General features: G+C 54.3%; 1 protein-coding gene across 1 annotated transcript in view; it reads right to left on the bottom strand.

The window, feature by feature from the left end:
* Nucleotides 1-25,377, bottom strand: part of PKD1L1 (polycystin 1 like 1, transient receptor potential channel interacting) — a 119,335-nt gene that overhangs the window by 74,797 nt on the left and 19,161 nt on the right. Inside the window, exons 4-14 of the mRNA XM_047096626.1 lie at nucleotides 18,853-18,941; nucleotides 16,980-17,100; nucleotides 16,222-16,433; nucleotides 15,561-15,859; nucleotides 9,858-10,031; nucleotides 7,838-7,957; nucleotides 7,247-7,415; nucleotides 6,281-6,520; nucleotides 5,875-5,946; nucleotides 5,590-5,722; nucleotides 3,286-3,492 (exon numbers count right to left, since the gene is read on the bottom strand). Coding sequence (XP_046952582.1) covers nucleotides 3,286-3,492; nucleotides 5,590-5,722; nucleotides 5,875-5,946; nucleotides 6,281-6,520; nucleotides 7,247-7,415; nucleotides 7,838-7,957; nucleotides 9,858-10,031; nucleotides 15,561-15,859; nucleotides 16,222-16,433; nucleotides 16,980-17,100; nucleotides 18,853-18,941 — 1,836 coding nt within the window. The remainder of the gene's footprint in view (nucleotides 1-3,285; nucleotides 3,493-5,589; nucleotides 5,723-5,874; nucleotides 5,947-6,280; nucleotides 6,521-7,246; nucleotides 7,416-7,837; nucleotides 7,958-9,857; nucleotides 10,032-15,560; nucleotides 15,860-16,221; nucleotides 16,434-16,979; nucleotides 17,101-18,852; nucleotides 18,942-25,377) is intronic.

Below are 25,377 nucleotides of genomic sequence, written 5' to 3' on the forward strand. Positions count from 1 at the left end.
GAGGGCACACGGAGGTGGGACTCCTAGGTCTGGGGACAGAGCAACACCGTCAGTAACATGGCCCTGTCCACTCAGTCCAGATGCCAAACCTACTCCACAGACAGGGAGTCTGTCCATCTGTCCGTGGTCTTGGACGGCACTGGCGACTTCCTTCAAACTACCTTTCTACCCCCATGTGATCGATGCTCTTGAAGCAAGTAAATGAACTTTGAGACAAATACTCTTCAACTCAGGAATATGGAACGGTTTATGAAGAAGGCATTTACAAGGGTTCTTTTAGAAGTTTGATGCAACTTTAAAACCAAATAGAGCCTAACACCCGCTGCTGTTTTCACGGGTCCTGGCTGGGTCCTCCGTGACTTTCTTCAAAAATGTACCCACGGTCCCTGCTGGCGGTTCTCCCGAGAGCGGGCCTGAGGGCGATCCACCGTCTCTGATTACACTCCAATCTGCCTGCCCAGCTCCTCCTGCCCAAGAAGCCAACAGGAACATCCAGAGACGGGGACGTGCAGGGTGGGGGAACCCGTCAGGACAGTGACGGCAGGAGGTCTGGACATCTGAGGGAGTGGCCCCCGAAGGCGAAGTGATGACACGAGCTCGGATCTCAGCAAAAGCATCTTCTCAAGTCGGGTCGCCACGACTCGGACAAAGACACATCCGTAGCCCACTCAACGCCAACGACACGGCTGATGAGTGAGTGTGTCAACCAGTGGAGCCACTGAGCTCCGAGGCGTGGACCGCAACCTTGACCCTTCCCACGTGGGCAGGTGAGGGCACCTGTGACCCCACTGTCCGGATCTCGGGGAAAAGGGACTCTCAAGCGCTGGATGCATGAAGCTACCAGCACTGGGCCTCATCAATCATTTCGATGCCCATCTTTGTGCACCTTATCCAACAGCACACGCTAGCTCAGAGCTGCAGGATGGAGAGGGAACTCATGGCCACACGGCCCTGTCCGCTTCTCTTTTTGCCAGGTCACAGAGCACTGACTCGTGACCTTACACAGTATGAACCAGCCTCTGCATGAATGACTGTTTCTAACCACGACAATGGTACTTGTAATCTGCAGGGTTCGGAGCCACACCACAGGGAGATGGGCATCCGTGCCAGGCCTCTCGGGCAGGGGGCCAGACTGCCTGTCTTGGGAACTGTCCTCCACCCCATTCGTGCCCAGCTGGAACACGGGGTGATTAGGCTGGTCACACGGTCCACACCATGACCGCACTGGGTCTGCTCTGGGCCACGTCTGTCCAGCTGAAATCTGCCCTTCTGGCAGTCGCTCCCCAAGAACCTCAGTGACAAGGAGACCCCCAAGACTGGTCACAGAACGGGAACGCCTGCTTGGTCTTGTCAATGTGATGACGGACAGTAAAGATTTTAAGCCACGTTAAACCAAGAAAAAATATAGACCGCTTCAGGAACAAGTGATTTCAAGAATATAATGGGGGTGCCTTGGGTGGCTCAGTCAGTTGAGTTGACTTTGGCTCAGGTCATGATCTCATGGTTCAGTTCATGAGTTCAAGCCCCGCGTCGGGCTCTGTGCTGACAGCTCAGAGCCTGCAGCCTGTTTCAGATTCTGTGTCTCCCTCTCTCTCTCTGCTCCCTCCCCTGCTTGTGCTCTGTCTCTCAAAAATAAACAAACATCAAAAAAAACATTAAAAAAATAAAATAATAACTGGGCACCTGGGTGGCTCAGTCAGTTAAGCATCCCACTTTGGCTCAGGTCATGATCTCACGGCTCATGGGGTTAAGCCCCATATCAGGCTCTGTGCTGACAGCTCAGAGCCTGGAGCCTGCTTTGGATTTTGTGTCTCCCTCTCTCTCTGCCCTCCCCTACTTGTGCTCTGCCTCTCTCTCTCTCTCTCTCTCAAAAATAAACATTTAAAAACAGGGAGTATTACTAATAAAACATTTCTACTATTTAAAAATTAACAGATCCTTATGATGCTTATTATAGACATACCAAACCTTGTCTCGTTTTCAGGCTCCTTCACCTGTTCCATTCCCAAAACACAAGGGCTGCCTGCTGGGGCTCCTCTCTCCTGCTCCTGTCCTCGCTGCTCAGAAAGTGTCCCAAATGGACACTCTGCTCTCCTGAGGGAAATGGGGAGCAGTCTCACTGTCCTCCATGCCCTCGGTCTTGACCTTTGCATTTTCCATTTCACTTGTGCGAGTAATCACGAGGGTAGGTGACTGGCCGTAAACCCACTTGCAGTCACCTGTTCTTCCTTTCTGCCCACGGCCACTGCGTCATTTCAGCCTCCCGTTGCCTCTGAGTTCACCATTAGAGCGCTCCAGAGTGATGGAACGTTCCAGAGAATATTCAGTAGTAAAGTCCTATCCTTCAGTCTACTCCCAACTCTTCCCTAATTAATACTTCTGAAGTAAAGTGTGGTTCCCACTCCGCTGCCTCTGACCTTTCCTGTGGCCTTCGTCTGCAACGGTGCTACTGTGGCCGTCACCCAGCCCTTGGGGAGGGGTCCAGGGCACGGTGGAATGAGCACAGATATGGCAAGGAAGCATCTGGAAACCCTGATTGCGGTGCAATGCTGCTGAGACATGCAAGCACATGTCACTGCTCCCAGTGTGTGTGCTGGTGTCTCCAGGGACCTGAGGGACCCACATTGGTCCCCACGCATAGGGCAGGCCCTCATGTCCCAGATGAAGGAACAAAGCCCCCTCCCTGTGGAGCTGGGGCGGCACCGGTGGTCTCCAGTCCAGCCTTTACACCTGCCAGGAAGACCCCAGACCCCTCACCAGGTCTATTCCCCACTTGCCCTGCCAGCCTGTGCCCCCTCGTAAGCCCTAGTCTCCTTCAGGGTCTTGGCCCCGGCTGCTGCCTCCCACATCCTGTGCCCCATGAAGCCAACTCTCCTAGAAGAGACCACGACCTACTGTCACCATTTTTCCAGCCAAACGCAGCAAATGTCAGCACCAGCCTGGTCATCAGGGTGCCCTGGTGGCCCTGCTCTCTGACTAACATGCCCTCCCTTCTCAGGCAGCGGGCCCCTTGATGACACAAATACACCTTTAACATCCCGGGACTACCTTGGTGACATGGTCAAAGCAGGTACACAAGAAGCTTTTGCTAAACAAATAAGGAGATTTTCACGATTACTCTGTCCGCATTTGGACATAAAATGTGTTAAAGGAATCAAGCACTTCTCGAGATCCCAGCCACACCTGTTGTGACAGCCCTCTTTTTCTTGGACAGAGCAGGCTGGGGTAACAGGGGCCAGGGTCCTGTTCAGAGGCTGGTGGAAAGCACGCTGGCTGGTCACCCACCTTGGCAAGCGCGGTGTAGTTTCCGGGCTGCAGGAAGTAGCCGGGGATGGTGAGGGTCTGCCCGTGAGTGCTGACAGCAGGGGGCAGGGGCACCCGTGCCCCCTCGGAGTTCCAGAAGGTCCAGGTGTAGGAGAGGCCTTGGGAGATGTCACAGAGGATCGCAGACTCGAACGTCACACCCAGGTTCACAGACTGAGATCTCCATACCTGCGGGTTAAAGAGAAAATAGTCTCGAAAGGTCCATTATGCCTGACGCCACAGAGAAGCATCAAAACTTACTCTCAACATTGGGCACCAGTGACCCTCTTGCATAATCACAGGGTGGGCCCCTTACAGCTGGAATACAAAACACTGAAACAAATACACATTCTTCCTGCAGACAAAATCACGAGTCAATATACAAAAACAAGAAAGAATACGTGAATATTTATACTTATATACCCATGAGAGGAAAAATCCTTCTAAGCATAAGATTAATGGGAAAATATGAAAGGGAAAAGGTGAATAGATCTGATTCCATAGAAATGTAAACTTCTGAACAGTCAAATATAGTTTCAAAAAGATATCCACATAGAAAAGAAACACATGGGTAAAATACATGAAAGTTAGTATTATTTAAAACGTTTTTATGTTTATTTTTGAGGAGACACAGTGACAGAGTGTGAGTGGGGAAGGGACAGAGAGAGAGGGAGGCACAGAATCTGAAGCAGGCTCCAGGCTCCGAGCTCCAAGCTGTCAGCACAGAGCCGGGCACGGGGCTCGAACCCACGAACTGCGAGATCAAGGCCTGAGCTGAAGTCGGACACTTAACCACTGAGCCCCCCAGGTGCCCCAGTATCGTTAAAAATCAAGAAATATTAGGGGTACCTGGTGGCGCAGTGGGTTAAGCGTCTGTTTTCTCATCTTAGCCCAGGTCATGATCTCACAGCTCGTGAGTTTGAGCCCCGTGTCAGGCTCTACACTGACAGTGAGGGGCCTGCTTGGGATTCTCTCTCTCCCTCTCTCCCTCTCTGCCCCTCCCCCACGTGTGTACACTCTGTCTCTCTCTAAAACAAATTTAAAAAGAAAGAAACTGTTATTTATTAAAATTGGAATGTGACTTTTGAGGTTAAGTGTGTCCAGTGACAGTGGCATTCTCCTGATGCATTTCAGATGATTTCCAATTTTTCTTTACACTCTTAGAAAATGTGTATGAGACAAAAATACTATGAAGAAAAAACGGACTCATCAATGTTGTTTTATTTTAAAAATGAAAAAAACTTGAGTACTCTTTTTTGTGGAAAACAACCCCAGGAGGTGCCTGGCTGGCTCAGTCAGTAGAATGTGCCACTCATGATCTCAGGGTTGTGAGTTCGAGCCCTCGCTGGGTGTAGAGCTTACTTAGAAAACAAAAAAAGAAGAGAACCCCAGATCACACAGCCAATACACAGTTTGAGCCACGTGGCGTGGAGTCAACCTGACCATGTTTAACCAGGGAAAAACCCCATTTGGTGGCTCAACCCAAGAGCAGAGTCAGGATTTAAGCGCAGACCCCTCTCCCCTGATTCCAGGGGGACCCATGCTCCTAATGGCCATGTTAGGGGTCCCCCCTGACCTTCTGTCCATCTCCCCGACCCAGAGAGCCCACTGCCCGTGCAGACTGATGACCTTGTAGGCACATGCTGGCCTCATGGGGGCATGGGTCTCACTTGTAAGGGACCGTCACTGTCCCACAGGGCCCACATGGCCAGGAACCACCCGGGCCTTGCCCGAGGGACTGTGTACCCCCCGATCCCCACTGCCTCATCTGGAGTAGGAGGTCCCCAACCCAAGACCCCGGTCAGCAGCCCATCAACGGCCTCTGATGCCGGAAAACCACGGGACACATTCGGGCAAATGCAGCCGAGTCCCAGGCTTTCACTCCATGTGTCACTGGACACTTCTGCCCTGAAAGGGGAAATCCGCTCCACACGAGAGGCCTCAAAGGAACAAAAGGAATAAAAAGTGGCCCTACTTTTCCTAACCCGTAGTAGGCGCTCAGGAAAGGGCTGGCTGACACCGTGTGTACCCAAACATCCCCTTCTCCTGACAACACTTCCGTGCTTTGCACCAGCAATTTCTGGAAAGCTTCTCAGAGCCAGCGGCTCTGAGCACCAGAGGAAGAGGGGAGAATGAAGGCCCAGTCAGCCCGGAAGGAGGACCCCTGGGCCTGGCTCTGGGTGCTCAGAGGCCCTCAGAAGCGCCGCCTCACGTCCGGCATGGAGGGCCGGCTGCACAGAGCCTCCCTTTACTGCCCCAAGTGCCATTGTTCCGGCCCAGCCCTACCTGCACCTTCCCTGGCCCCATGTTCTTCACCGGAGGCGGCTGGCAGGGCTCACGCACGACGAAAAGTTGCTTTCTCAGGGAGGCGGTGCTGACATCGTTGAAGGCGAGGACCTGGACGGTAAACTCTCCTTCCCTGGAAGGGCCACAACACACAGGATTGAAGAGACTGAGCCCGTCGGTCTGTCCCTCCTCCTCCGGGACACCCTCCATCGGAGTGAGTGTAGGACTCCGAGCCAGGAGGCTCAGACCCGGACCCGGGTGGCCCGCACCTCGTCCACTCCTAACCTTGAACGAGGCTTCCTGTGGGCACGTACACCTTCCCAGGCAGGCCTAGCTGTGTGTGGATCTCCAGAATGCCTCACGCCAGGTAAACAGTGGGTGCTCAATAAATACTGAATGAAAGGACACAGCCCAAGCGCCTCAGGATGACAGAGAGGCCCTTCGCAGTCTTCCGAGCCCTTTCTACCTGCGTCGGGCCCCCACCCCTTGTCCCACTGCCCTCTCTGTGCCTCCTGGGGCTGAGAACGTCCATCTTCCTCCTGCTGTCCCCAGACCGGGAGCTCCCGGGGAGCAGCTGGGTTTACATGTCACTCTTCAGTATCTGCCAACGGCATGCGCTGCGGGGTCGGTTAGGAGACCCTTACATGCCGGCCTCCGTGTGCAGGGCCCTGCCTGCGCCTGAGCCCCTCACCTGCTGTAGCTGTGGCTGGCAGAGCTGCCCCCTGGGCCCACGGCGCCGTCCCCGAAGTCCCACAGGAAAGCGACGTCGCTGCCGAAGTTGAGTCTGCACTCAAAGGTCACGCTGGTGTTGAGCAGAGCCGAGGACGGGGACGCGAGCCGATTGGCGACGATTCTCCTCTGCGCCCTGATGCGGTGGGGCTCCGAAGCCACCCTGCCCAGCCTGCTGGAAGCCTGCACCGTCACGCTATACCTGGGGGGGGGCGGGGACCGAAGAGGGGGCAGGTAGGGCAGGGGGAGACAGGAACAGGTCAGGGGCAGAGAACCCCGCCTCACTGCCCGAGAAAGGTGGGGGTGGGCACAGTCCTCCACAGGGCTTTCCCACTTACTGGGGGGCCACCCCTCGGTCATTAGGTCAGTCACCTCCAGAGTTGGGGGGGGGAGGGTCAAGCACTGGGACCCCTCCTTAGAGGGGGAATTTACCCAGGTGGGGGAGATGGGATCTGAACCCAGGAAAGTTTGGTTCCAAAGCCCCACACATGTCCCTGGTGCAAGCGGGAAGGAAGGAGCCTCTTCTTTAAATTCACATTTGAGGGGCGCCTGGGGGCCCAGTCAGTTCAGCATCCAAGCCTCTGACTTCGGCTCAGGTCATGGTCTTGCAGCTCATGGGATTCAGCCCTGAATCGGGCTCTGTGCTGACAGCTCAGAGCCTGCTTAGAATTCTCATTCTCTCTCTCTCTCTCTCTCTCTCTTTCAGTCTCTGCCCCTCTCCCGCTCACACTCTCTCTCAAAATAAATACACTTAAAGAAATCAAAGTTTAAAAATGAAAAAATAAACAAATGTACATTTGAAGTCCCATTCGCGGACGCACCAGTGGCACTAAGTGTGAATGTAGCTCAAGGTTGTGGTGGGGAGATCTGTACACTGAGCTACGGCCACACTGCCAGCAGCCACCCCTCGTGATGCCCATTGACTGACCACTGGGGGATGCGGAGTCTTTTCCTAACGCTCCTGGAAGTTGTCCTCACGGGTGGGCCTTCTCCGAAATACCACAGGAACTCCAGGGGGACCGTCTCCTTGGTCACAGCCAGAAAGGTGATGTCGGTGTTGGTGGCAAACACGGTTCCGTTAGTGTAGACAGAGACGGCTGTGTACGTGAGGGAGGTACAGATGCTTCGGGCCATCCAGGGACCTCAGCCTCCTCACCTCCCACACGGTCGGGCGGGAAGGCAGGATCCTGAGCCCGCTGACACACAGGCGGCCCCAGTGCAAAGGCCAGCAAAGTCCTAAAGTGACAGGGTGATTCCCTGTGAAATCTCCTGGAAAGCGTCTGGTACGGGGTCAGGGGCTCCCAGAGGATTCTGCACCATAACCCACCCCGTACCTTCAGGCTGAAGCCTCGAGGTGGGTGGTTTCTAGAAAGCCCTACAACAAACTACAGGGAAACACAGAGCTAGTTCAAGGGCAAAAGAAAATCTCAGCAGAGCTAATCGCGGACACTGGCATTGCCCGGGGCCCTCAGTGATCCCGACTGACTCTAACAAGTCTAGAATCAGAAAGGGAACATACGCTGCATCTGGAACCGAACAGTCACGGGTTTCCACGCCTGGCCGCCGCCCGCTCGTGTCCGAGAAGTGAAGGACACGTTCCACGAGGGCCCAGTTGGAAAACGATGTGTGACGACAGTGCCTACGCGGGAAAACACAAAACAGAAAATGTGGCGACGATCTTAAAAATCCACTCCTCTGTCTCAAGCAACAGATGGTCCCCAGTTTCCACTTTTTACTCTCTCTCTCTGACTCCCAGTGGATTTCAAAATTCTGAAGCCCGAGGTTTGGAATCAGACAAGCCTGCGGAACGTGAACCCTGTCACAGAATGTTTTTTGCGGGAATCCTGTGTTTTCTCTTCTCCCCCAGGAACTGCCTGGCGTGGCAATAACTGTTAATTCCTTTGCTGGATGGCCTCGTCTTTAAAGGGCCTCCCCGGTGCGCACCAAGGAGTGTCTTACTTCACAAGGGCTCCTAACAGGGTCAGGCGGGGGCAAGCTTTTCACCCCTCGGACACGCAATGCAAAGGGCTGCACACACATGATACGTGCGCACACACGTACACATATATGCACACACGCGTGTGTGCGTGTACCGGGAGAGCAGGCACCCCACATGGTGTCAGGGTCCAGAGCAGGACCGTCACGTCTGGGCACACTGGTCTGCTGGGACAGGAGGAGAGGAGACGGGTCTTTGTTCTCAGGGACTGGTGTTCTGTGCAGCTCTTCTCTTCACGGAGACAAAATCCTCTTTTATAACAACGGTAACGCGCAGTGGGTATTTTGTTCTTCATCAATGCTCTAGAATATTTTTTTAACGTTTATTTATTTTTGAGAGGCAGAGCGTGAGCAGGGTGGGGGCAGAGAGAGAGGAGACACAGAATCTGAAACGGGCTCCAGGCTCTGCACGGACAGCAGCGAGCCCGACACGGGGCTCAAACTCGTGAACCGTGAGGTCATGACATGAGCCGAAGTCGGACGTTCAACTGACTGAGCCTGTTTTAGAATTTCTGAAAATAAATATCTCATGTCTAAGAGTGACAGCATCTCACTGACCACACCTCCAACTCAGTTCTGACCAGGACACAGTCACCAGCCGGGAAGAGGAACCACGACGTACAAATCTGCACGAGACTACTCGGGTGGTCCATCTGTGCCAGGTCTCCCGATCCCAACTCCCAGTGCAGACCCCAAGGGCACAGACTAAAATGCCTCCTCCCTGTGTTTTGTGACATCCTGGACAGAGAGGCACTCACAGGGCTAAGTGTATAGAGAGTGTGCGGTCGGTGTGTAAGACCCCATGAGTATTATCCGGACACGTCCTCACTGGCCTCTCCTTTTCCCTGCTTCCGGGAAACATAACCCATAATTCCATCCCCTTAGGCTGAGTATCTCCGATGGGTGCCCACACTTGCCCACGACTCTTCTTCCCACGTGTTGCTGATATTTGGCTGGGATCCTCCACTCCCACTCCACCGGCCTCCAAGCCGGGTCCCTTACAACACTGAGCGCCAAGAGAGCCCCCGCTGGCGGCCATGGGACCGATGTGAGTGAAACAGGAGGAGAGCGCCTGGCACCCTGTGAGCATTCAGCCAGCTGCAGCACCCGTCGGGCCTCCTCTCTGTGCGCGGACTCACTGCCACGCTGTCAGCTCCAAATGCTCTCCCCGCACCTGTTACCTCGCGGCAGACCCACTCCTCAAGGCCCATCGTGGACTGCTTACCCTGCAGGTGCACACGATCCCTCCCGAAACCTCCCAGGCCCTGGCCGTGCCCTTGGGGACGCAGCTCCGTGTCCTGGCTCCTGTTTTTCAGACGCAGACCTCCATGCGTTTACTAGACTGTGAATCCTGAGACAAGGACTCTGGATGCGCCCCTCAGAGCACAGTACTGTGCAATCAGTGCTTGCTGAGCGAGGCGCGGTGAAGCAGGAGCGCGTCTGGATGAGGAATGGCTATGCCCCACACCGTACAACGCCAGCACAGAGGCTCACCGCGTCCAGAATGGAGGGTGGGAGGTTCAGACCCCGGGTGCAGCTCTTACCTTTCTGATCCGTGCGGGAGTCCGTGAGGACAAGAAGCCCGTCCTTGTGGATGCTGCTGGAGTTCATGGACACGGACACGGTCGCAGGGCCGATGTCCACATAATAGGGGCCGAGCTCCTTTTCAGTTCCACGGAACTCACTGTGAATAACTGCCTTGAGCATATAGACTCCTTCTGAAAAAGGAGGAAGAATGACCACTAGATGAACCATTAAAAATATGTGCAACATCAAACCTGCGTGGAAGGGCAGTGACGGTGATGACGCTGGGAACTGACACAGCAGAGGCGACTTTCTCTTTCAGGAGGGCCACGTTGTGGGCACGGGACACCCTGCAGGCAGGCCACGTCGTGGGCATGGGACACTCCACAGGGCCCTGCGTGGGTTTTAGTGCTCCGCTGTGGTGAAAGTCTTAATAATTTTCATTAACAAAGGGCTCTGCATTTGCATTTTGCCCTGGGCCCCGGGAGTTCTGCTGTGGTACACATTCACAAGGATGGAGACAGACCCTGGTCACCCACTAGGCAAAACAATACAGTGGTTGTGAATATCACAAGCACAGACAAGCACACGCGGCACACAACTGCCCTTTTATGAAGTGGGGTGGGGGGGGTGGCGCTGAGCTGGCTGGCAGGCGGGAGACCACTGAGCACATAAAACACTCTACAAAAGTTAAGACGGGGAGCCCCTGGGTGGCTCGGTCAGTTGAGCATCCGACTCTTGCTGTCAGCTTAGGTCATGATCGCACCGTTCATGAGTTCGAGCCCTGCATCGGGCTCTGTGCTGATGGCTCGGAGCCTGCTTGGGATTCTCCCTCTGTCTCTCTCTGCCCCTCCCCGACTCCCACTGTCTCTCTAAATAAATAAATATATATTTGTTTAATCTTTCTGGGGGCACTTGTGTGACTCAGTCAGCGGAGCGTCCGACTTCAAATCAGATCATGATCTCCCCATTTGTGGGTTCGAGCCCCACTTTGGGCTCCCTGCTGTCAGCACAGAGCCTGCTTCAGATCCTCTGTCTCGTTTTCTCTCTGTCCCTCCCCAACATGTGCTCTCTTTGTCAAAATTAAACAATAAAAAAAAATTTATAAAAAAAAGCAGAAATTAATAAACTTAGGGGAGGAATGTAATTAATGAAATTCAAAGACTGGTCCTTTTTTTTTTTTTTTTTCCCTCAACGTTTTTATTTATTTTTGGGACAGAGAGAGACAGAGCATGAACGGGGGAGGGGCAGAGAGAGAGGGAGACACAGAATCGGAAACAGGTTCCAGGCTCTGAGCCATCAGCCCAGAGCCTGACGCGGGGCTCGAACTCACGGACCACGAGATCGTGACCTGGCTGAAGTCCGACGCTTAACCGACTGTGCCACCCAGGCGCCCCCAAAGACTGGTCCTTTAAATAAACCAATGAAACTGTGCCTGACCCAGTCAAGGACGAGGAGAAAGCATAACCCAGAAACAAGACGCGGCAGAAGGAGACACCCATGAACACTGATGAAATGTAAGGAGCCGCTACCGCCCGCTTGGCTCACTTCGTGCAAATACACGCGACAACCGGGGTTCAGTGGATGCTTTCCCAAGAAAATGTAACTTAAAAAAACTAACTGCAACAGAAATAGAAAACTTCAACAGTAAAAATAAACTCTTTCATTTATTTTTTTAAGTTGATTTATTTATCCTGAGGGGGAGGGAGGGGCAGAGACAGAGAGACAGAGAGAGAGTCCCAAGCAGGCTCCATGCTGTCAGCGCAGAGCCCAACATGGGGCTGGATCCCATGAATGGTGAGATCATAACCTGAGCTGAAATCAAGAGTTGGATGCTCAACTGACTGAGCCACCCAGGAGCCCAAAAATAAAATCTTAAAAAAAAAAAAAAGGTTGTGGGAGATCGGGGGGTGCACCTGGTCGTCTCAGTCAGTGGAGCATGCGACCCTTGATCTCAGGGTCATGAGTCTGGGCACCATGTTGGGTGTAGAGATTACGTAAAAATAAATTTTAATTTTTAAAAAAATTTTTTTATTTTTACATTTATTTTTGAAAGACAGAGTGAGACAGAGCACAAGTGGAGGAGGTGCAGAGAGAGAAGGAGACACAGAATCTGGAACAGGCTCCAGGCTCTGAGCTGTCAGCGCAGGGCCCAACGCGGGGCTCGAACTCACGAACTATGAGATCATGACCTGAGCTGAAGTCGGACGCTCAACTGACTGAGCCACCCAGGCACCCCCGTAAAAATAAAATTTAAAAAAAAATAGAAGAAGAAGAAAACATCTCAACAGATGAATTCCCACGGATAAAATAGAAGGTGGCATAGAAGAAATGGAGGCAATTAACATCTATATGCGTGTGTATGTATCAGTCTCAGAGAGTTATCAGCAAATTCTCCAAAACAGAATAATGATTTCCAAAGCTATTTAAACCATTTTAAGACCAACAAAATAAAGAAAACCTCCACACAACATCGATACCCCAAATTCAAAACAACCACACAAAACTTAGTGACTACAGACGAGTCCCATGTCATTACCAGAGGAAGAAACATAACTAAAATGTTGGGAAACTGAATTCAGCAGCATGAAGAACAGTACCCCCAAATCCAGTGGGTTTTCCCTCCTAGGAATTCCAGGGCGATTCGGTATTAAGATGCTGGTTAGGGGCACCTGGGGGGCCCAGTCGGTTGAGCGTCCGACTTCGGCTAGGTCATGATCTCACAGCTTGTGTGTCAGGCTCTGTGCTGACAGCTCGGAGCCACGAACCTGCTTTGGGTTCTGTGTCTCCCTCTCTCTCTCTGCCCCTCCCCTGCTCATGCTCTCTCTCTCTCTGTCAAAAATAAATAAACGTTAAAAAAAATAAAAAATAGAAAGATGTTGGTTAATATTTACAGCTCTAAAGAGGCAGGAAAGAAATCATAAGATCAGCTCCACAGATATTGAAAAGGGTTTCACAAGTTGGATGACTCTTGATTTTATTTCATTTTTTTTTTAGTAGGCTCTAAGCCCAAAATGAGGCTTGAACTCACGACCCCATGATCAAGAGTCACATCCTCCACCAAATGAGCCAGCCAGGTGCCCCATGGCTCTTGACATTAAAAAAAAGTCCTTGATAGGAACCCTCTTCCACTGTTGGTGGGAACGCAAACTGGTGCAGCCACTGTGGAAAACGGTATGGAGCTTCCTCAAAAAATTATAAATAGAACTACACTATGATGGAGCATTTGCACTACTAGGTGTTTGCCCAAAGAATACAAGAATACTAATCCAAAGGGATACACACACGCCTATGCTTACTGCAGCATTTTCACAACAGCCAAACTACAGAAACAGCCCAAGCATCCATCAGCAGGTGAATGAACAGATGTGGTACATATATACAATCAGATATTATTCAGCCATAAAACAAAATGAAATCTTGCCATTTGCAATGATGTGGCTGGAACTAGACAGTATTATGCTAAGCCAAATAAGCCAGTCAGAGAAAGACAAATATGGTTTCACTTATATGTAGAATTCAGGAAACAAAACGAATGAACAAAGGAAAAAAGAGAGAGGCAAATCAAGAAACAGACTCTTAACCACAGAGAACACACTGATGGTCACCAGAAGGGAGGAGGGCGGGGGAAAGAGGTTTTGGGGATGAAGGAGGGCACTTGGGCAATGCATGGATGTGCTGAATCACTATATTGTACACCTGAAACTAACATAACACGGGTATTCAATTCCTAGCTGGAATTTGAAATTAAAAAAATTTTAAAGTCCTTGATAAAAGAGCAAAGATGAAAATTTCCTTAACATTTGATAAGTTACATCAGTCCCAAGTCTGGCACCCAGTTTAACAAACGACACTAAAAGCATCTCGCAACAAAGATGCCGCCATCCTCTCCCTTCAGGCCCCCTGTTCAGGAAGTCCCAGCCAAGGTGATTAAGTAGGACAGGGAAGGACAGGTGTCAGGCCGGGGGTACGGGGTTGGCATATCACTACTTGTAAATAATGTTTACGTGACTGACAAACACTGAAGAATACGCTTCACGGTTAAGGATTTGTGGCCACTCAGAGCGATAGAACAACGTTAATAGCGAATACCAGCAACTTCTCCACACCTGACGACAACCAACCTGAAGATAACACCTGATGGGTGTCCTCTCTATGAGCTAAAACTCAGAGACCATAAAAGAAAAGATAGAGTATACTTGATAGAAATTAAAATTTCTGCATGAAAAGCAAAAAACAACTCTAAGCAAAGCCTGAACACAAACGACACACTGAGAAAAAGAACTATTGCAGCTTATATCACCTACCTACAAAGGGCTAATCTTCGTAATTACCGAAAGTGCTCATACGAACACCATGGGGAGTTGAGCCGCAAAAGTGCTATTCTGGGTACAATACGGCAGACGCTGGCCCTTTCTCACGGTCAGACCTAATAACTAGTGAGAGCTGCTCTGGGGACTAGAAACCAGCCAACCCTTGTTGCAGGCAGTTTAGTAACAACCGTCAAGTTACAAATGTACCTGGGGCGCTTGGGCGGCTCAGTCAGTTGAGCATCTGACTCTGGCTCAGGTCACGGTCTCACCGTTTGTGAGTTCGAGCCTCACATCGGGCTCGCTGCTCTCAGCCTGTCAGCTCAGCCTGCTTTGGATCCCCTGTCCCCCCTCTCTCTGCCCCTCCCCCTGCTTACTCTCTCTCAAAAAATAAGTAAAAAAAAAAAAATTACAAACGCACTTAGCATTTGAGGCAATAATTCCTCTTTTCTTTGAAGTGGCAAAATGGCACACACGTGATTAGTCACCGCGGTGTTGTCTGTGATATTGAAAGATTAGAAGAACTCTCGATGTGTACAGATAAAAAGCATGGTTAAATAGACTCAGGCACATTAATGTGCACCCTGCACGTGGCAGGGCAGGGAAGCCCGTCCTGTGGGGACGTGGGAGGAGCTCTAAGAGGTGGCCAGGCGTGTGTGCCAGCGGAGAGCAGGGCTCCGAGTGCCGCGCTCATCTGTGTTCAGGAGGAGAGAGGGTCATGTACGGGCACCAGAGGCCTAAGGAATAGAGAGCAGGGGTCCCTGAGGGGGGACACCCATCACCACACATACCTCTGTAAGGTGGGGGCTTGAACTATGAGGATGTCCCAAGTTCAAAAGATAATTTTAAAAGATAAACAGAAAGCGGGAAGTTGCACGCTGCTGGCGAGCGGGAAAAGGTCAGAATTCCCACCCACCCTGCCCCCCACACCAGCGCTGGGGACTCGGTCCTTCTCCGGGCAGCACGGTCCCAGTGCCACGGTGTCCAGAGAAAGAGGTTTTTTGTCACTTTGCCTACATGCAAGGTGTTCGACACTTTAGTACGAATGATGAAGCGTTCAGCATCATGCGTGTGTGCACCCACCTGAAGGACAGTGTCAGCAGTTCACACGGTGGCTCAGAGCTTTCCCTGGGGAGGGTCACGTGGCTCCCCAGGTGTGCGAGCCGGACAGACCCCTGTCCCGCCTCCCCTACGTGGGGAAGGGTAGCAGTGGGGCCGGCAGGACGCAGTGAGGGAAAGTGCTCGGGGGCGGGCTCGGTGCAGCCCCCGAGCCTGTGTTACCAGGACACGGAGGGTGCGGGAGCCCCGGGAGGAGCGGGGTCTCCTCTGGCCCAGTGTGGCCGGGGATACCCGTGGGGTGTCACCGAGTCTGCACCCACTGCCCGTGCTCTAAACGGACGCCGGACCACCCACCTTTCCCAAACTGGTGGAAGGTGGTGACCGCCGTTCCCTCGGACACGTCGCGGATCCTCACTTGAACCCCACAGCCGTCCCCGAAATCCAGGAGCAGACACAGACTCGCATCGGAAGCCACCTGGACCCGAAACCCCAGACTCGGAGGGGCCCAAGTGTCAGCTTCTGGGAAGCAACGAACGGCGGGATCGACTGCGTCGGCAGGACCTTGCACGGAGATGGCCCCAGGGAGACACTGAGCGAGGGGACAGAGCTGCTTGGGACGAGGCCAGAACACCGAGCCATCGTGGCCAAGGGAGCTGTGGGGGGACAGGAAGGACGGCTTCAGAGAGCATGATGGTCGACCAGGAGGGACAGAGACAGGAGGGGAGCAGCCCGCCCAGAAGCAAGCGCTACGGGACCCGAGGGCAGGGCTGACTTTCACTGGTTCCTAAAGTGGGGTCCCGGGGCCAGCAGCACCACATCACCGACCTGGTGAGAAGTGCTGGGGGGGGGGGCGGGGCAGTGGGAACAACGGTGGCCACCTGCGTGGTCCAGGGCGCTGAGGCTCAAGGCGCTGGCCACAACTACAATCACCGCTAGGTGGACAGGAAGACAGTGAGTCGCCGGCTCGCTGGGTGTGGCTCCCGAATCGGTGGCCTCCGCGCCACCCTTCCCCTACCTTCTGGGCAAGGTGGGAGAATGTGAAATCGGGGCGCTGGTTTGAGCGGATGCACGCGCCCCGACCGGGGCCCCCATCGTGACAGCGGCCGACGTGACGTCAGTCCCTGGAAGCAGGTCCGGGGCCATGTCCTCTGCAGAGCGCTGCCGTCCCATGGTGCAGGAGGGGGTCCCCACCATCACGCTGCAGGAGCCCACCACGGGGCGGGTGCACTGGGATTTAAGAGGTTAAGGAGTGAGGGGTGATGACGTGGCCTAGTCTGGAGTCAGGACCGGTTTCCGGGTTTCTGCCGCGTCAGACAGCCGGCGAATAGAGCGTCCCGGTGAGGCCAAGGGCTCCCTGACTCGGCTTGGCTGGCGCAGGCCAGCCCCGTGCGCCGCACACGTGGAGGGGGACAGGATTCACGCTTGCCAGCACCCGGGCCAGGAGAGCGCCTGGGACACCCACCAGCACGTTCCACAAGGAGCCTGGGGAGCCCGTATCACCCCGAGTCCACGCTGCTCCCCGGCTGAGCTACTACCAATTTGCAGGGTCAGAGATGATCAAAGCGGACAGCTGAGCGATGGCGCTCTGGCCGACAGCAAAAACGCGCTGTACATTTTCCTTATTGAGGATCCAGTCGGGTTGTGCTTTCCAACCGCCTGAGCGGGGTCTGAAGGCCCAGAAGTTGGACACACGGCTCGCCCAAAGGCCCCAGGGCCTCCTGACCCCACCAGCAAGTTTCTGGAGACAGTCGGCCGTGTCGGGCACACACCCACCTGGGGAAGACCACAGAAGGCACTGCTCACTTTCCCAGCCACACACATCTGTTGGCGACAGGGGCGCAGGCCACGGCTGCTCGAGGAGCTGGAGATTGTAACGGAAGGTTCCCGGTTGTTTCTGGACACAAAGGGAAAAGGGACAGTGAGGACGGCCATGCTTCCTCGCTCATGGGGCCCATCTGAACACGACTTTCTCCCCGGCTCTCCCGGGGGGCCCCTCTGTGACCCACACCTGCTGCTTGGTGGTCCGGGTGACACCGGGGTGCCCTGCAAGTAGAGGCCGAACCAGTGTTCCGGGGATGAGTTTCACTGACGAGGAGCACATTTAAGGCCACAGACTAAAATCTGTGCCCAGATGGGACCCCGCTTCAGATGGCTGACCTGGAAGGCAGGTCACTGTCTACAGGGGCTCTGCTGTCCAGGGGAAATGGGCTGCCCTGAGGCAGAACAAGGCCTCCGCGGCATTCACTGTGAGGCACCGTGTAGGACGACTGCCCACTGCGTTTGGCCCATTCACAGGTTCCGGGAAAGGGATGCGAGGGCCGTGACCCACAGCCAGCAAGGATGAGGCCCTCTTAGAGGGGCCCCATCACGTTCCCTGTCACAACCCCATATACCTGGTCCGGTGAGCCACACAGGGGAACTGTGCCCAGGCCTCTCAGGTACAGGGCACTCAGGGCTATCTTCCCTCAGGCCCAGGGCACTCAGAGCTGCCTCACCTCAGGTACAGGACACCGAGAGCCGTCCCCTGCCTCAGGCCCAGGGCACTCAGCACTCTACCCCCCTTCACGCCCAGGGCATTCAGATGCAGTCCCCCCTCAGGTACAGGGAACACAGAAGCCATCCCCCACTCAGGTACAAAGAACTCAGACTCTGTCCTCTCTCAGGTACGAGGCACTCAGAACTGTGCCCCCCTCAGGTACAGAGGACACAGACGCCATTCCCCCCAAAGGCACAGGGCACTCAGAGCCACCCCCCCTCAAGTATAGAGAACTGAGATGCTATTCCCCGCTCAGGTACAGGGAATTCAGACGCCATCCCCTGCTCAGGCCCAGGGCACTCAGAGCCATCCCCCATCAGGTACAGGGCTGGGCACCTTCTCTTCGGGCAGGCGAAGGTTGCTTCTGGCTCTTGTGCTCTCAACCCTGGGCAGGAAACAGCGGCTCCCGGCTCACCTGGCCTTCTGGCCAAGGTCCTGGCCCACGTGATATTCCACTGCCTCCTGTCTGGACTTCAGCCCAACCCACGTAACTCACGTTTACTGTCCATGTGTGAAAGCTCTGAGGACCGCACCCGTGCCCTCATGGGAAGGGAGAAATACTCATTGCGGGAATGCCTAGGGAGTTTCAGGTCCCGTGGGCCTCACTGCCATCCTGACGGCTGCCGGGTCCAACCCTGGCCTGGGTCTCCCCCACCTCCCCTATCTTCCGTCTCTATGAACCTGACTGCCCTAGGGACCTCGTGCAAGTGGACGCCCACGACATCTATCCCTCTGTTACTGGCTCATTCCGCTTCACATCACGTGCTCAAGGCCCATCTAATGCTACTGCTTTGAAGTGTGCGTGTTTCGCACCCACTACAGGGTCTAGTGCCCTTGACCCTGGCAAGGCCTGAGGTATTCCCAGTCTTCACGGTGCCCCCGTGGATGGCTCCCACCGTGCTGGGGGAGGTTGGTCATGGCGCCTGATCTATTTCTCTCAACTGGCAAGAAGAGGCCCTCTTTCCTCCATCACGGTTCGTGTTCTGCGTGCTGTCCGCGGTCTCCCGCACCCTGGGCGGCACCCCCTACGTCACCCCAGCCTGGGTGGGTCCTCGGAAGGCCCCGTGCGTGTACAGAAGAACAGAGCTCAGCCAGGGCTCCCTGACATACCTGTTGGCACTGTCGCCTGGATCTGAAGCAGCCCCTGTTCTCCCGCTGACCACACTTAATGGCGCTTCACCAGTTGTTTCCAGAATGTTCTGCGAGGGGGAAGATAACAATCATTTGAGAGCTGCTTACAAAAACTCAGTAAATTAGGGAAAGTAACACTATTCCATTCACAGACTAGCGGTTGGCCCCTGCCGTGCTGGGCTGTAGAGAACCGGCAGAGAACAAAGCAGGCTAGTCCCCTGTTCCTGCGGAGCCCACGTTCTTGGGGACCTGGGGGGCCAGCTGGCCATGGCTGCGTGGCGGGCGCCAGGAGAGCAGGGGGTGACGTGGGAGGCAGGGAGGTTGGATGGGAATTTGCATGTCATTCTGAATGAGATGCAGGTTTGGGCACCAGTGTGGCATAATCTGACCAATGGTATGGAAGTGTTAGCCTGGCTACCATATTGAAAAAGGCCATGGGAGGCAAGAATCCCAAGGGACATCTTCTGACTTGACTCTAGATCCAGACATTGGATGGACTCTAGAGACACGAGTGGGCAGGGTGGTGCCACTGTCTGCCCCGTGGAATCCCTACAAGAGGTGGGCACCATAGGACATTTTTGTCAAATTGACCAGCACAGATCTCCCTTGACGTACGAAGGGGTTGCATCCAGATGAAGCCATCATAAGTTAAAAAGACCGTTAAGTGGAAAATGTATTCAACACACCCACCGTCCCAGACATGACGGCTGAGCCTGGCCCACCTTAAACGTGCTCGGAACACCTACACAAGCCTACAGGCGGGTAAAACGCTCTTCTCACAAAGCCTGTTTTATAATAAGCTGTGGAATGTCTCATGTAACTGGTTGAATGCGGACCTGAAGGTGAGAAGCCGAGCGGCTGTGTGGGAGCAGAAGGGTGGTCAGGGCCTCAGTTGCTGACTCTTGTGACCACGTGGCTGCCTGGGAGACGCTCAGGTCTTAGCGAGTGTCACCAGCATGGGAAAATTCCAAGTACAGTTTCTATGGAACACGTATTGTTTCCATACCACGGTAAAGTGGAAAATCCCAAGATGAGCCATCGTAAGTCGCAGACCGTCTATAATGAGACTGGCTGACAGCTTCTAACTGCACTGGATGATGCGAGGGGGAGGAAAGGAGAGGCTCAGAGATTCAAACTCCCAGCTGGAGCTGCTTACAGATCTTTGTCACCTGGAAGGAATCCCCACCCTCCTGTAGCCACAGGGCTGAGACTGCTGAAAATCAAGCCAGAGGCTCCTCTCTGGGGTGTGCGTCCACACCAGCGAGAATGCTGGCCAGCACCAGGAAAAGGCACAGCCCTGCCCCCAGCCCCCGGGGGTGTGGCCCTGCCAGCAGGTGGATTTCAGCCCTGGAAAACCGATTAGACAGAACAAGCTTCTGTTGCATTAGGCCACCAGGTTTGTGATTTGTGTCGGTGGCCCCGGGAAGCCCATGCAGGAGCTTGGCTCCGACGTGGCAGCCTCGCTAGGGTGGTGGTCAGGGAGGCGGGGAGCGGGCCTCGATTAGGGACACCGGTAGGAGCCAGGAGCCAGGACGGGGCAGGAGGGGCTATGGGAGCCAAAGCAGGACCAAGCAGGAGAAAGAAGGAAAGGCAATGCCAAGGGCTTGGCAAACTCGGGGCCTGGGTGGGCACGGCCGGGCACCTGGGGCCAACTGCACCAAGATGCGTCGCTGGCCTCCGCTCTGCCGGCGGCCGCGGCCTCCTGTGACAAAACCCACGACTCCTGCGCCAAACGGCAGGGAGGAGCTGGACGGGGGGATGGCCGTCAGACCTTTCCAGGGCTTGCCACCTCACCGGCCCACACTCAGAGCCCCGGCCCCGACAGTGCGCCACTCAGCGTACGTATAAAAGGCAGCCACCATCCTCACACTGAGTGCCCAAGCTTCAATTATTCTTGACATCACGTTTAGCACAAGTGGTTTCAGCCAATTAATAACCCAGCTCCTCCCCTCTCGGGAGGCCCTCACCGAACTGTCCACGCACACTCTCCACCTGCTCTGAGTACCAGACCTCAGCTCCCCGAGGGCCAAGGCCAAGGCTGACAGATGCCCAGCACCCGGCCTCTCTGCACCCCCACTGCCACCTGCCAGTCCTGCTGACCGGGGGCGGGCCCTGCCCTTTCCTGGGGATGCGACCCCTCAGGCTAAGGCAGCCCCCCTCCCTGAGTCTGGAAGGTGCCATGAGCTGGGAGCAGCCAGAGGGAACAGGACAGGGGCAGGGACGGCCACCAGCTCCTGGGCCTCCATTAGCCTCCTGCCTGCAGGTCCCACAAATTCTACCTTCAGCTGAGCTAGTTTGTAACAACACAAGCTTACTGCCAAGGGTTTCTTTTCCAACTCTCCCTATTTATGCAAAATTTCCAGAACTAGTCCATGGAGGCTGAGAGAGGATTAGTTGTTGCCGGGGGAGGGGTTGGGGAGAGATGTTCACGGGGCATTTCCTTTGGGGGATGATGAAAATGTCCCGGAACAAGAGAGCAGCGACAGTGCACAACCTCGTGAATGTTCTAAGTGCCACTTAACTGCACACCTTAAAATGGTGTTGATGGTAAAAAAATAATAATAATAATAATAAAGGGGGAAGGGGGGAAGAGCTTAGGCCTTACGTGAACACAGTGGAAATCACGATCCATTCTGGGGATTATACAGTTCCTGTTAAATCTAAGTTGGACCATAACCTAAATTCAGCCCGTGATGACTTCCTCCCGTTTCCCTTCCTGCCTCCACCTCTGCCCCTCGCCCACCACACGTACACTCCAATTGTTGGTCAGCTACCCGCAGGGCCTCTGAAACATCACACTGCTTCTTGCCCATAAAGCCTTTTCCAACTTCTCCCGTGACCTGACCCTATGCAGCATCGCAGCCCCTGAGAAGGCGCCCAGCCCTCCCCGCCAGGCCCCTGGGCCCCAGGGATGCGGCCAAGACTTCCGTAGCCCAGCAGCCCAGCATTTACATGGTGCTCTGTGCTTTCCTAGGCGGGAGTTCCTGGAGTGCAGGGCCCTGTCGTTTTCATTCTCAGAACCGGTGGGCACAGAGTAGATGTGGGTTATGTGCCTGTTTCCGAGTCAGTACCCAGGCAGAACCTGTGTTTGTTACCTTCTGGGATACAGTAAGGATGCTCACGTTTGCAACAGAGACAGAGCTCAGAATGAGTGGGACCATAGGGTACCCTGCATCCCACAGGCCCAGGTGGGGAAAGGCCAGGCCCCACAGACACCACAAGCATCGGCGGCAGTGTTAGGACCATAAGGGAAGCGAGTGCCGAGGGTCCCCTGGCTCCTGACCTGGGGAGTGCCAGCTTTCCAGCACACCCACAGAGACAGAATTCAGGAGAATCCCACTTTTTCTTTTCCTGTGGGTCTTCCGTAAGCAGCTGATGCTTCTGCAGAAAGAATAAAGAGTGGACGCAGGAAAATGCAGCCCCATTTAATGAAGTTTGGGAAGTGGTATTCTAGAAACTTCGTCAAAAACTTAGTCAAACTTGCTAAAGGTATGTAATGAGTAACTGAATAAAGGCTGGAATTTGGGGGGGAAGCTTATGGTGAAAATGCAGCGCTTTGTTCTGGGGCAAAGTCACCACAGGGCACCTCTCCAGGGAAGGGCGTCAGGCTGTGAAAGAGTTCCCAAGGAGCACCTCAGAAAAGTGAGCGTAGTAGCTGCAAAGGTGTGAAAGAACATTCACAAGGTTCGACCTACATTTGTGCGCATTTTACATTTACAGCACCCATCAAATTATGCCCATGGACCACAAAATAATTCAGCAAGTGCAGCTTTAAACATTGTTTGCCTCTGAACAGCTTGAAATGTCTAGAAACCTTCTCTCTCCAAAGCGTGCGGTCTGAGTAGTAACTTACAGGCTGTGCTCTCCCCCGGACAGGAAGAGTTTTCTGACTAGGAATACAGTGTGGGCAGACGGGCAGAATCTGTTGGAACAGTTGTGCTAACGGCAAACTCGAGAAAGCCAAGGAACTGCAGATAACCAGGCTGGTGGGGCCGGCCAGCAGGACGGTACCAGCACCTACCAGCACCACACTGGGAGGGCCGGCGGCCACGCTCCTGCTGTGACCCCCAGGACCCAGCCACACCTGAGTCACAGGGCCTGCGGCTGTGGGACACAGTACTAACCATGCGCAAGCATTACTAAGGGCCCCGAATGTCTTATTCTGCAATAGCAAAAACGTAATTCTGATCGGGGTACCCACATTTTATTGCAGACAACAAGACGCTCTGAAAACAGAAAGCGCTAAGCCAGCCCTCAGGGTTGTGTCCTGAAGACATGAAGGCTGGAGGGAATATGCCTTCCCCCACTCGGTAAAGACCCCCAGGTCTCCCAGGAGTCAGGTCGCAGTAAGGACCCGGCTCACCCACCCAGTGTGTCCTGTCTCATCACTCTCAACTCAACATCTATTCACCGAAATCACCCCCAATCTGCCATCTGAACTACAGCAGTGGGTTTTACAACCTTAACATTCACTTGGAGTAAGAAACAGTATTACTCATTTGTGTTTGTTCTAGAAAACTATATTTGCTTATTAACGTTTCACGTAACATTTAACCTATGAACTATGATCTTTGACGGGTCCCAGACCCAATTCCAAAGTCACCCCCAACACCAAGCAATTCTCAGATACCAGCAAGAATTCAGCTCTCTTCTGACGCCTTCTACCAGAGACGGCGTCAGACCCCACACACGGGTGATGGGCTCAGTCTGCCAGGCCCCCCACCCCTGCAACTTCAGGTGCCAGCCACAGCCCCAGGCTATCACCCGTAGGTTCCAACGGGCCTCCTCCTTCGGTTCTTGGTTCTTTTTTTTTAAAATTTTTTTTTTCAACGTTTATTTATTTTTGGGACAGAGAGAGACAGAGCATGAACGGGGAAGGGGCAGAGAGAGAGGGAGACACAGAGTCGGAAACAGGCTCGAGGCTCCGAGCCATCAGCCCAGAGCCCGACGCGGGGCTCGAACTCACGGACCGCGAGATCGTGACCTGGCTGAAGTCGGACGCTCAACCGACTGCGCCACCCAGGCGCCCCTGGTTCTTGGTTCTTTTAATTGGTTAGAGCGGCTCACAGAACTCAGGGAGACCCGTATAGTCCCGTTCACCAGTAAAGGATATGGTGAAAAGTGGAAAAGGTGTAGGAGGGGGCATGGGGCTTGACCACTTCCCCAGGGCCCGTTGCCCCCTATCTCCGCGTGCTCACCAACCCGGAAGTTCTCCGGACCCGTCCCCTCGGGTTTTTATGGAGCCAGAGGTTGGGGGTGGCGTGGAGGGACTGGACTTTCAACCCTGGAATCACAGGGTTGGTTGCCCCAGCAATCAACCCGCACCACCCCCAGCCCTGGGGAGGGGTCTAAAGTCTCCATTAACGTAACAAAAGACACGCTCCCGCCCTCTATCACTGCAAAGTCCTGGGGTTTGGGGACGAAGACCACATACACATGAGAGATCTATTCAGGTCATCCGGATGCCCAGATGTGCATTTCCTACAAGTCACAGTATGGCACACAACTTTTAATGTGGTGTGACCAGCTCCACCGACTGGAAACACTCTCTGTAACGACTTGAAGTGGGCAAGACCTATCCGTTCTCCCCCGGCTCCCCCTGCACCAGAACATTTTACAAACTCAGTCTGGAGTCTCAACTTCACACAACACCACACCACAGAACCGCCTAATCATCAAACTGTCCAGGACCCCAGTCTGCAGCCCCACTTGGCCATTGCTCGAGGCTGGGTTGCCCGGGGATCCAGGGAGCAGGGCCATGGGGGCTGGGGGAGGAGGGGTGGGTGGGCTCAAGATCAAGGAGAGCCTGGAAACGGGCAGGAGGTCCAAGGCCTTGGGGACACCCCCCAGGGCCGGCTGAGCGTGTGGGTCACCAGAGCAGGTGTGGGTGGGGCACCCACACCAGGTCCACGACAAACCCACGGTACCAGGGTCCACTTGTGTCTGGGAACGCACCCCAACGAACTTCTCCCGAACCCTGCTCTCAGATCATTACAAGTTCCCCGCTGCAGACATCCTTCCGGATTAACCTGAAACGATCCCTGTGAACTTTCACAAAGTGGCAGCTGAGCCTGGAAGAGCTCCCAACAGGAACAGAATGGGCTGACAGAGGTTAATTTTCAGATACAAATGCCCTTAGAGGTACTGTGTACAGGACAGGGGACCTCCTGGGGAATACTGGAAACCCCATGATAAGTACGAGGGACCACGTGGGGAGTACTGGGGACCCTGTATAGAATACTGCATGCAGACCTCTATGAGGAGTACTGGGGACCCCATGGGGGTTACTGGGAACCCCAAAGAGGAGTTCTGGGGACCCACATGGGGAGTACCAGAAACAGCTGCAGGATAATCTCTGCCAAGGGGCGGGGAGGTTCTGGGAGCTTCTGCAGAAGGGGCTCCTTCCCATCAGGACAAAGGCAGAGCTCTGGGCTGGCAGCAGTCAGAGCTCACTCTTAGCCGGACTGCATCGGGCACAGGTAGCCTCGTTCTCGGGGCCCGCCG

The sequence above is a fragment of the Lynx rufus genome, unplaced genomic scaffold, assembly GCF_022079265.1.
Source record: "Lynx rufus isolate CCGP_SWC_20201006 ecotype Redwood Valley unplaced genomic scaffold, mLynRuf1.p SCAF_4, whole genome shotgun sequence".
Classification (NCBI taxonomy): Eukaryota; Metazoa; Chordata; class Mammalia; order Carnivora; family Felidae; genus Lynx; species Lynx rufus.